This window comes from Pteropus medius, unplaced genomic scaffold, assembly GCF_902729225.1.
Source record: "Pteropus medius unplaced genomic scaffold, Ma_sr-lr_union100, whole genome shotgun sequence".
NCBI lineage: Eukaryota > Metazoa > Chordata > Mammalia > Chiroptera > Pteropodidae > Pteropus > Pteropus medius.
In genome coordinates this window covers 6,883,165-6,895,587 of record NW_024344253.1, presented here as the reverse complement: position 1 = coordinate 6,895,587, position 12,423 = coordinate 6,883,165, and the positions used below count along the sequence as shown (strand labels likewise).

Sequence of the window (12,423 nt, the reverse complement as noted above, 5' to 3'; positions counted from 1 at the left end):
CTGCTTTTATCAGAGTTTTATCAGAGCCTAACTGATCTGGATGAAGGGAAATACTCAACTCCAGCTCTAGCTATCCTGTCCCACATGAAGGCGGAGGTGGGGATGGGGGCAGGGGTGGACTAAGAAACACTTAGGAAGTCCACAAGCTCACTAAAAGACTGAGACTTACTCATAAGATATAGAACACTTCCCCTGTCCCACACCTCGACACCACATTACTAAAAGCCTGTGTACAGCACTTTCTTTTACCTGGTACATAATGTCCAGCTATCAAGAAAAAATTACAAGGTGTACTAAAAAGCAAAAAATACAGTGTGAAGAGACATAGCAAGCACCAGATCCAGACTCAGATATGGTCAGGATGCTGAAATGATCAGACCAGGAATTTTTAAAACTGTGACTAATATGCTAAGGGCTCTAATGGATATGCTAATGGATAATGTAAACGGCATGCAAGAACAGATGGGCCATGCAAACAGAGAGATGAAAATTCTAAGAAATAACCAAAAAGAAATCCTGAGATCAAATATACTGTAACAGGAAAAAAAAGAAGAATGCTTTTGATGAGCTCATTAGTAGACTGGACACAGCTGAGGAAAGAATCTCTGAGCTTCAGGATATCTCAATAGAAAACTCCAAAACTGAAAATTAAAGAAAGCAAGAACTGAAACAAACAAACAAACAAACAAACATAACAGAATATCCAAGAACTATGGGGCAACTACAAAAGGTATAACATATGTGTCATGGGAATATCAGAAAAAATAGAGAAAGGAACACAGAACTATTTGAAATAATAATGAATGAGGATTTCCCCAAAGTAATGTCAGACACCAAACCACAGATCCAGGAAGTAGAAAGAACATCAAACAAAACAACCTACACATAGGCATATCATTTTTAAACTTCAGAAAATTAAAGATAAAGAAAAAAGCCAGAAGGGATGGAAAAATACCTAACCTACAGAGGAGCAACAATAAGAATTACATCCAATTTCTCCTCAGAAATCATGTAAGCAAGAAGAGAGTGGAGTGAAATAGTTGGAGTGAAATAGTGGAGTGAATAGAGAGTTGAAGAAAAATCCCCATAGGCCTAGAATTCTGTACCTTGCAAAATTATCCTTCAAATATGAAGGAAAGATACAGGCTTTCTCAAACAAAAACAAGAACTGTGTTGGCAGTAGACCTGCTTTGAAAGAAATATTGAAAGAAGTTATTTAGAGAAAAAGAAAATAATATAGCTCAGAAACTCAAATCTATACAAAGAAGAGTTCTGAAGAAAAAATAAATAAAGATAAAATAAAAACTTTTTTTCTTTTTCTTAGTTGACCTAATAGATAACAACAATTTGTTCAAAATAATAAGAGCAACAATGAATTTGATTATGTATGTTTATATATGTGTGTGTATGTGTGTATATACGTCTATATGTGTGTGTATTACATATGCTTATGAATAAGTGAAATGAATGACAGCAATGATACAAGGATGGGAGGGAGGAATAAGGATTATTTTGTTTTTACAAAATAATTACGCAACCATGAAGCAGCATAGTGTTATTGAAAGTGGACTTGGATTAGTTTTAAATGTATATTGTAACTCTAAGGCAAACTCTAGGGCAAACACTAAAAAAGCTTAAAAAAAAAAGAAGTATAAATGATATGCTAAGAAAGGAGAAAAATAAGTTAATGTAAAATGCGCAATTAAAACAACAAAAAGTAGTCTACAGCTATGCCACCCTGAACATACCTGATCTCATCTGATCTCAGAAGCTAAGCAGGGTCGGGCGGTTAGTACTTGGATGGGAGACTACCTGGGAAGACCAGGTGCTGCAGGTGTTTAAAAAAAATAATAGTAGAAAAAGAGTGGAGACAAAAATAGAATCAAATAACAAGAGTAACAAATAGAAAACAGTAGCAAATATGGTAGATATTAATGTAAATTATGCATTGTTTGCTCTCAGATCACAATGGAATTAAACTAGAAATCAATAACACAAAGATAAGTGGAAAATCTCAAAAATACATGGAGATTGAACAACATACTTCTAAATAACATATAAACCAAAAATAAAGCTGAAGAGAATTTTTAAAAAATATTTTGAACTAAATGAAAATTAAAACACAGCTTAAAATTTCTGAGATTCAGCGAAAGCAGTGCTTAGAGGGAAATTTATAGATTGAATATGACATAAGAATGAAGATAGGAAATAAACAAAATGGAGTCACATTAACCAAGCTGCTAAGATTATTAATATTATGAAGGTTGAAGCGGGAAAGACTCCATTTTTGTTCTAACTAGCCTGGGAACTTAAATTTTTTTTAACTTTCCAGTCCTGCATCAATGCCTGGATAAACATCTGGACATACTCCAAACTTCTAGATAACCCTTTGATTACCCCATGAAGGAATCTCATATCCAAACCACCCAGTATTTACCTCCTGTCCCCATCTGTCATGACCAGACCTCTTGGCGCCCATCTTCTGGACCATCTGACATCCATCATCCAGACTGCCTGACATCTGACTGATAACCATCCTGGATCAGTCCTAGGGCTGATAATTCTCAATAATGTTTTTTTTTACTATAAGAACTTTTAACTTTTCTTCCTTCTTTGAAACTCTTCCGGGTTTTTGCCTAGTTATGTTCCTAGAAGGAAAACTCTAAGACCCTCTAATAAATCTTTAATATTTATTTCTAACAAAGTCTCCACCCAGTGTAAGCTCATTGCACAATGAGGCATTCTCAAGGCCTGAAACTCAATCTTTCACTTTTTTAAATGCAGCAAATTTTCACCAAGTTTCAACTACAACGGTCTTCTTGCTGTTCCTGGATTGTATCAGATTCACTCCTGCCTCAGGACCTTTGCCCATCTTATTCCCACTTCCTAGAATCTCTTCCTCCAGAGGTCATTTGGCTAACTCTCTCACCCCCTTTATGTTTTACTCAAGAATCTGGACACAACTAATATTTCAACATCCTACCTCCCTCCATTCACACACTTTATATTTACCTTTCCTGCTTCATTTTTTTCTTAACAGGTATCCTAAACTAACACACGGTATATTTTATTTACTGAATTATTATTATTATTATTATTATTACAAAAGTTTATTCTTAAATGCACACCAGTCTTCAAAACAACTTCTTTCTAGCTGTAGGTGGCAACAGATGTTATGGCAGGGAATCCAGATGTTAAAACTAGAATGGAATTAAGTATCACCATTGCCCCAGGCATAAGGAACAGCTCACTTTTTGCCAGATTTCTTAATTCCACCTGTGGCCAGGGAGCCCTTCCCCATGGCCTTTGCTTTTAACTTCTCGAGTTTCTTCTGCTCCTCTTTCTGCTTCTGCTTGAATGCCTTGTCTTCCTCGTCCATCTTTTTGGCCTGCTTCTTAGGCTGTTTCAGGGGCTTCTTTTTGCCACCTTTGCAGCCGGACATGGCACCTACCGCCCCTTCTCCAGACTCTGCCACCGGGAGCTATTTACTTAATTATTGTTTTGTTTCCTCTCCCCAGAATGTAAGCTCCATGAAGTCAGGGATTGTCTTTGTTTGTATTGCTTTATCCCCAGAACCTAGAAGCACACGGTCTAGGTACCGACAAATATGAATGAGTGATTGCCTGCGGTGATGTCCAAGATTGTGGGGAAGATACAAAGAGGTGTGAGATGTCATCCTTGCCTCAGAAGAGTTACAGACTAGGTAAAGTCAAGACATGTAGGAGCACACATGTCAAGCGAACATGCAATCGAGTGCCAAGCTGAGTGCATCGAAAGTAAATGCTATAAGAAAGAAGAGGTCAGTGCAGGCTGAGCAAGTGGGAGCTTAGTATTTTAGGAGCTGGAGAATATCTGTTGAACATCTGTTGAAACAAGCTGTCAGGGCTTGCTGGCTATAGCCATGACCACATAAAAGAAGTGAGGAGTTAAAAATGACACTGGGATTTGAGCCAGGGTGACTGGAAGGCCAGTGGTACTACTGACAGGTGAGAGAGTTGAGTTGGGGAGGGTGAGTTAGGTTTTGGGCATGTTGAACATAAGACATGTGTCCCTGGCTCTTGCCTCCACTTCCCAATGTAGACACATAAATCTAGGCAAAGCGCTCCCTAAGTATCTGTGGAAGTCCCCTAAGGAGATCTTACATATGCCAATGAATAAGGTGGTCGTCTGTGGACTGAGACCAGATATTTTCTGCATGTCTTCCTGCTCAGGACTCCTTCCACTGGATACCAAAATATCAGCTATTATTCCTCTGTTAAATGCTCTAAATCTTTTAAAGCTATCAAGAAACGGTAATTATAAAGTTATAAAATATTCATGCCACAAGAGACTTTAAAAATCAGCTAGTCCAAGCCTCTCATTTATCAGTTGCACAAAGTGAGGCACAAAAAGCTGGAGTTCTGCTCACACTTCAGTTTAGTGTCCAAGCCAAGACCGGAACCCAGAGCCAGGACTAGATGCCTGGCTTCCTCCTGTCCCCATGAACTCTCCAGAGTTTGCTTAAATATATCCATGGTTATGCTGTACTTTTTTCACTTGGCTCATAGATAGTTATTTTATCTTTATATATTGAAGCTTGTTTTTGAATGCGGGCCCAGGGGGTATTCTCCTACACTAATGAGAGAGTAAATCAGGACTACCATTAGGAAATAAATTTGACATTCTGTCTCAGGCCCCTTAAGCATGTCTATACTCTTTCACCCAATAATTCTATTTCTGGGAATTTATTTTAAAAAAAGGGGGGGGCAAAATTGGAAAACCTAGTAAAATGGACCCTTATTTTTACCTACCCAGTGTTTCTTTTCCTCTTCTGGTAACTGAATTATTCTTTCATCTACCAATTTATGCCAGTAAAGTTTTAGACTTTCACTAAATTCTGACCAACCAAAATATTTGTAAAATATTTTTTCCTCTTCACCCTTGACAAATGAGATCCCACTGATGTCCTCATTTGCCTTTCTTTGATATGTAGTCAGAGAGAGCACTTTTTCCATATGCTTATTTGATACAAACCATCACTTGCAAAATTCTTAATCTTTTTAGTAAACCTAGTTAAGTCTTTTCTTTCCTCCTTTCTTTGGAGAAAGAATCTTTCCTTCAAACTTAGGTAATTACCTTGAAACTGATGACTCAGGTGCTCCGGCTATTGATAAGGATCATTGAAACTCAGCCTTCTCCTTGGCCCACTATAAGGCAGGAATGGCTTTAGGCCAAAACTGGGCCCTCAGAGTCCAAGAAGGGAGGGGACTCCAAGTTTTTTCTTTCTTTTACGCAATATATTAACCGGGCTTGTTTCCCTTTACCTACTTCATGGGCAAATTAATGATAGAAACATAACTAGATATATGAGTCAAGTAACGAATTTGTATCTTCGTTTTTCCTTGTCTAGGGACAGAGGCGGCACGTCAGGGATACCTAAGACCCTGTCCTGGCTCAGGGTAGAGAGGCAGATACCAAAGGACAGAGGGAAAGAGCTCCATGAAACCCTAATAGGCAGGGACTACGACCTCAGAAGGAAGTAGATGCAGAAGAAGAGACCTCCAGTCCTTCAACATCCATACTAATAAAAAGGGAGTTCATGGCTCTTAGAAAAGGGTTAGGCAGGAAAGTTAGGGGGTTTCAGTTCCCTTGCAAAGACGCTGAAGTCATCCTACTCTAAAAAGGGTCGGCCCTACTCCACCCACAACTAAGCAAGCCAAAAGGCGTTTTGGGACTAAAAGTAACTCATACAAGGAAACAAGTAAGCAGATAATTGGGTACTAGTTTCAGCCAGTCACTCGCACCTACGCAATGAAGACCCCCAACGACGACCCCCAATGACCTTCAACTCATCTGAGCCTCATTATACCATTATTATAATATGATGCATATGCCCGAAAGTTCATTAATTCATTATAACAGACTGAATTCTGGGAATGAACATGCGCAGAAAACTAACCATGAGTCACTGGGTCCCGTCAACCTTAGTTGTCAATCAAGAAAGCCAACTCCTCTAAGAAAAGTAACCACTCACAGCAAATAGGGATAAAACCCCCCAAAACTTTGTTACTGGGCCTTTGAGCTGCTCTTTTATTGCTCCGCAGGCTTCCACATCTGGAAGTGTACTGTTGCTTTACTTTCTCTTCTAATAAAGCTATTCTTATCTGCTATATTTCAGCATCTTGCTCAATTCTTTGTCTGAGACATCAAGAACCTGGACAACGCGTCAAGAGGGAACCGCACTCTCCGGTAACATATTAACGATACTTCCCAAGAACATTTTATTTATTAAGCAATGCTTCCACTATCCCCTTCCTACTATCTTGTAATATCACCTTTATCATCTCACACTACTAGGGTGTGTTTCTAAGGTATCTCTTTTCTCTTATATGCATCTCTGCTTGCAGAGTGGCATTCTGAGCTGAGCCTTGATGTTGCAAATTTCCACAAACAGGAATGGGGCCAGAACAGCCTGCCTAGTCTGTAGGCACTATGTGGACAGACTGTGTTGACCAAGGGACCCACTGTGTGATAACATTGAAAATTCCCAACCTTTTTATTCTTTTTAAAAATTTATTTTTAATTTAAAAAATTGTTCAATTACAGTTGACATTCAGTAAACCAATCTTTTTTTTCCCCCTCTTTAACTCCCCCCTCCCCCACTTCCACCCCTGACCTATAGATATTGCCAGGGCGTCTCCTCCCACACGCTCAGGGCCTGGCGCACCTGGGGCTTTCTGCATGTAAAGCAGATGTGCTAACCACTGCACTGTGGAGCCACCCCCAAGCCAACCTTTTTATTCTTAATTCTACTATTCATGAACTCTTAAGTCTTGGAGCCCAAGAGTTATTAAAAATTTTTCCAATGCAAATATTTGTTTTTTAATTTTATCAGTAAAGACATTTAGGAGAAAAACCTCTTATCGATATCATTTTATAGGACAGAAGGAGAAAAAGGAAGGAAGGGAGAGAGGAAAGAAGGAATAGAAGGAAGGAGAAAGAGGAGGAAATCATCTCATAATTAAGGAAAAGCCTTCCCAACCAAAGGCAACCTTACACACATGCATACACACTGTCTGGGGTATGTGGCCATTTCCCTCAGGACCAAGGCAAACCCCAGTGTGCACGTTTTTTGGAAACTCCTGCAATAACAGAGAGGAGAAATAGGCCCTACAAATTCAGGAGTGAATCGTGCTTTTACCCATGAGTTCGAACACATCTATGTGGGGAAAGCAACAAGCTTGGACAGTCTGACTCCAAATCTGTCTCATGCCCCTTGACATCTTTTGTCCTTTTCTTCTCCTAGCCCTGCCTCCAGACCTGATCTCATACCTACTGTGGGCCTGTTCTTTCGTGAAAGGCAAAGGGAGAATTGTTCTTTGCCTGACCGAGAGATTTAGTTTGATCTAGGACTGAGACTTCTCTTTTGACACTGAAAATCACCATCTGATTTGTGGAAGACAGGAAGGGGAAGATAGCTTAGCGATATTTAAAAAATGATCATTAAATTATTTTTAAGACAAATTAAGTGAAAAAAATAAAGTGCAAAAGAATATACCCCCTATTTATTAAAAAAAAAAAAAAGATGAGTACACACACACAGTCTGCATTCATAAGAATGGCTGATAGTGACGGCGATTGTCTCTAGGGAATAAAATTTGGGGTTCACCACTTTTCATTGTACGCCTTTCATGTGAATTTTTTTACCATGTTATTTTCAGAGTACAGGCATACCTCATTTTACTGCATTCCACTTTATTGTTCTTCACAGATATCATTTTTGCAAATTGAAGGTCTGCGCATCAAGCAACTCTATCGGTGACATTTTTCCAACAGGCTCAGATGATGGTTAGCATTTTTTAGCAATAAAATATTTTTTAATTAAGGTAAGTACATATTTTTAGACGTAATGCTATTGCATACCTAATAGACTAGACTATAGTATATAAATAAATTTTACATGCACTGGGAAAGCAAACAATATTTGCTTTATTGCAGCAGTCTGGAACTAAAACCACATTATGCCTGTAATTGTTTTAGCGTCTTTCTTTCATCTCAGAAAAGATAGCAGAGATCATTCTCATCTCTCCATTCTCCTGTCCATTTTTTTTGCAGCTATAAAATAATACCTGAATAAAGAAAAGAAAAATTGGTGAGAATGTAAATTGTCAGCTACCGACATTCTAGATTTCTGTGTCGGTTGGCCAGGTGCAAAATGCCAACCACAGGACCTACTATTTTCATGTTTCCCTAACATTCTCTTCTTTAGGTGGTATCTGTGAGTTTCAGTTTTTACCACCATCCCCTTCTCTGTCCTTTCATTTCTTTCAGTATTTTAAAGTAGGTTGTGTGTGTTTTCGTTTTTAAAAATGTGTTTAACTTCTTATTATGGAAATTTTCAAACATATACCAAAGTCAAGAGAATAATATAATGAATCCCCAAGTACTCATCATCCACATTTTTTAATTCCAAGTACATTAAAAAACCATCAACTTACAGCCAATCTTATTTCATTTATAACATCATACCTAGTGGGGATATTTTTCTCAACTATATTTAAAGTTGGAATTTGCTTTTTTGGGGTGGGGAGGGATTTTATTTAATAGCTTTACTGAGCTGTAATTCACATACCACAAATTTTACCCCTTAAGGTGTAGAATTTAACGGTTTTAGCGCCATAATCTAATTTTAATTTTAGAACATTTTCATCCCAAAAAGAAACTTTGGAATGATTAGCAGTCACTCTCTGTCCTCTACTCCACCCCAGCCCAAGGCAACCCCCTCATCTACTTTCTGTCTCTAGAGATTTGCCTGTTCTAAATATTTCATATAAATAGGACTAAACAATATGTTGGGATTGCTTCTTTTCATCTCTCATAAACTCAGTACCTCAATGATTTAGTCGAATGTCCAAAGCTCAAAACAGTCTAACCTCTGAACCTCCTGTGGACAAAAAAGGGTTTCAATAGAAAGTCTCCTCACAGGTTGATCTGATCATAAATTCTTAACTGGGCAGGTCATGGTGAATAACCACACCCCAGGCTTATAACTTTTTGAGTAAAAGGCTTATCTTTGCCTTAAGCTAGCCCTGTCCATTGTTTTTGCATATCTGATTTAACATTTTGAAATGCCCCATTTTAGACCCCTCCAGAGGGTGGAAACGTGATCACCCTCAAGAGAGCACAGAATCTTAACTACCCTGTAATCTGATCCGCACCTTACTTTCTCTTTCCTATAATCTTCCTTACCTTCCCTCCTTAATTCCAAGTACATTAAAAAAACTGCAAAACTGTTATTCTCTGAAGCATTTGAGATCTTGCTCCCTGACAAGATCAGCTAAACTCATAATAAGTTCTCTACAGGTTTGGACATTTCTTACATTGACACTCATGCTGCTTGTCTGTCTTCTTCACATCTGGGCTCAGCCTTCCAACATGGGAATGCTGCTTTTGGCGCGCCATGTCATCTTCACTTAGTCTCCCTGGTTACTGTTCTGAACTCCCTCTCAGCTGTAGGAGTGCTGTGTGTGATGAGGGTCAACTGTAATGTTTAATGAAAATACAAAACCAGCTCAAGGTGCAGTTAAATTTTCCAAGCCTGTCTTTTCCCTCTCTTTCCCCTTCCCCTTGCACAGCTGTACAGAGCAGGAATACAACCTCCCCCACCTCCACCCTTGAAGTTCCTCTGATTGTCGTGTCCTCCACGGAAAATCTTATTATTTGTCAGAACAGAAACAAAATAAATGTCCTTAAAAGGAAACAAGCACCAGCATGAAGAGGATGTTGCCTGCCCAGGCAGCTTCCTCCTTTCACCACTCTGGCCTAGTACATAGTGAAGGAGCCCGGGCCTGGGAAGACACCCAAGATGGGTGTCTGTAGTTTGTCCCTTTCTTGAAAGAAAGCAGGGTTTAGGAAGGCTTCCTCTCTCTGCAGGCCTCCCTCTGGTGCCAGATGTAGGTACTATGAAAAGGAGCACAGTTCTGACCAAGGGCCTTACAATAGGAAAAGCTTCTAACCCAAATTATTTGTGGCATAGGCAAAGGGCCAGCTGTGCCTTAGTTAATAGAAGAGAATCAGAATCAGAGCAACACGTTTCTTTTCTCTCCTCTGGGTGCAACACGTTTCTTTTCTCTCCTCTGGGTGGCAGGGCCCTTTTTACTCTGCTATTCACCTTATCTCTTCTTACTTCAGCTTCTTGACCCTTTATCTGAAAATCCACCTCACCCTGTGGAATTTAAAAACCTATAAATCAGCTACCTTTGGTGCAGACTGAAGTGTTCAGAGAATGCAAAGCCCTGGGCCACTCATGAGCCTTTGATTTTCCGGAAGGCTAAGAAAGATGAGGAAATATTAGAGCAGCCATAAAATGTTAATTCTTTATGTAATCTTTATCTTGGACTGCTAAAACTGAGTTTCAGTTTCTCTTCATCTTCTGAAAGTGGCAAAGAGCTTTCCATTAGTATTAGAAGAGTGGTTTTCATAATTCTAATAATTGTTCACTTGTAACCTCGCACCTATGTTAAAGGAATTTCTTCCTGCAAGAACAAAACAAATGAAATTAATAAGCAAATCTCTAAGATTAACTGGAAAACACAATACAGAATCTTAATTTTCCAAACTCAGGCCCAAACCAAATAATCCACACAAGTATCTAGGACAATATAAAGCTTTCTGAGAGGATTTCACAATTCACCAGTGGTTCGGTCACAGCAGATTTGGGGGCTGGGGAAGAAGCCACTAAGTCAAAGAGGGAAGAAGTTTCATTACCTGGTGGTGTTTTAATACTGAGGACAGCATTTCCAGCTCTGACACATTTTGAAGGAGGAGCGGATTAGCCGCTAATGTTTACAGTGTGCCAGGCACAAGGCTAAGTGCTCACTGACTCCTCAACATGCCTCATTGTTGCAGGAAACGACAGGACAACTTTGTTAGAGGAAGGAGAATTTAATGCCGGTGGAGAGTGTGGGACATTCAACAGACTCAAAGCACGAACTCCCCTTGGTTAGATTTCTTACAGCTTATATACCTTCACAGTGTCCATGCAAGGGGCACATAATTCCTTTGTCTGAGGTTTTACATGTCCCTCCTTACTCAGAGTGGGGAGGGGCAGCTTCGGGTGTGGTGCTGCAGGGGAGGAATTTCCAGACCCTTGGTATTCTCAGCACCTTTATCGGATTCTTGAACAAAGAGACGGCACTCCTAGGCTTACAGGCAGGGAGCAGCATTCACAGATATCTGAGCCCCTCAGGAGGTTCCTCATCCTAAGGCTGAGCTCTCCCTGTAACACAGCAAACAGTTCCGCAGTCTTGACGTTCCTATATAGCTACAGAGATAGGGAAGGGGCTGGAGAATCCTTGAGGTGGGGGATGCTGCTGTGGAAAACATGCTAACTGAAGAGCATAGGGCAGAATGGGGGAAGAGAGAGAGCAGTTTTAACCAGCTGAGTTGGTTATTTCTGCAGGCCCTTTCCTTTGCATCTATTTTTACTTTCAGATGCCTCCTCTCCTCTCTCATCATGAGGCAGGTACTATTTATTATGCCCATTTTCTGTTGGGGAAACTGATGCACAGAAAGTTTAACTCGCCCAAAGTCGCACAGTTAATGAGTGGCTCAGAATCCATGTAATTGGCCATGACACCTTACTGATAAAAAGGAGCCCTTTCAGTCAACAAATATTTGAGCATCTATCATAAGTTAGTAATATGGGAGCTACACAAATAAATATTGATGCAGGACAGGACAAATTTCTCCAAGCTGGTGGGGGGAAAGCAAATACTGCACTGAGAGAAGAGGGTCTTTTGGCAGAAAGTGTAGAAAGAATTCAACACACATGCCAGAGTTAGAGTCAAAAGGAAAGTTTGTTAGGAAAGGAGTAACACTCCACTGATAGAGTCTGAGAGACAGAGAGAGAGAGAGAGACAGAGAGAGAGTGTTGTAGCCGCCAGCCCCCGAAAGACACACGGACCACCAAATATCAGTGAGTTATAGGAAACACGCTCTTTATTCAGTCAGCTGGGTCTGCCAGGGGTACGCAGACCCCAAATTAAGCAGCCCCGAAATGTAGAGGTACAAAGTTTTTAAGCCCTAAACCCCATTCTTCATTCTATCTGAACACAAAGGTCTATTTATCTCCTATTCACTACCTGTCAACCCACAGGTCGGGTGTGCAAGCGGGGGTACAGAAGCAGAAAGCTTGTTATTAGAATGTTATGTTCCCATAATTAATAACCTATGTTCCTATGGCGATAGCTAAACAGTAATTTCCAGCAAGTAATAAATTTCAAGCAGTAATTTTCCAGCCAACACATTCCCCACTGGCCTTAGCAGAATATCAAATCTTTTGTGATAGCCTGCTGAAATGTGAAAGGGTTAAAGGATAATTAAAACCTGAAACTGGACAAAGGAAGTCTATACCTTAGGCCTAGTTTCTGGAACCCCTAACTA

The 12,423-nt window shown here is 39.8% G+C and overlaps 1 protein-coding gene and 1 pseudogene across 1 annotated transcript; one reads left to right on the top strand and one right to left on the bottom strand.

Annotated features, from left to right (window-relative positions):
• The first annotated feature begins 1,720 nt into the window (after positions 1-1,720).
• LOC120608012 (uncharacterized) lies at positions 1,721-1,837 on the top strand (annotated as a pseudogene).
• Positions 1,838-3,092: 1,255 nt separating this feature from the next.
• On the bottom strand, positions 3,093-3,472 carry LOC120607945 (translation machinery-associated protein 7-like). Its single transcript, XM_039869790.1, has one exon. It carries the CDS (start codon positions 3,440-3,442, stop codon positions 3,248-3,250), a length of 195 nt encoding a protein of 64 aa, XP_039725724.1. The 5' UTR covers positions 3,443-3,472; the 3' UTR covers positions 3,093-3,247.
• Positions 3,473-12,423: the final 8,951 nt, after the last annotated feature.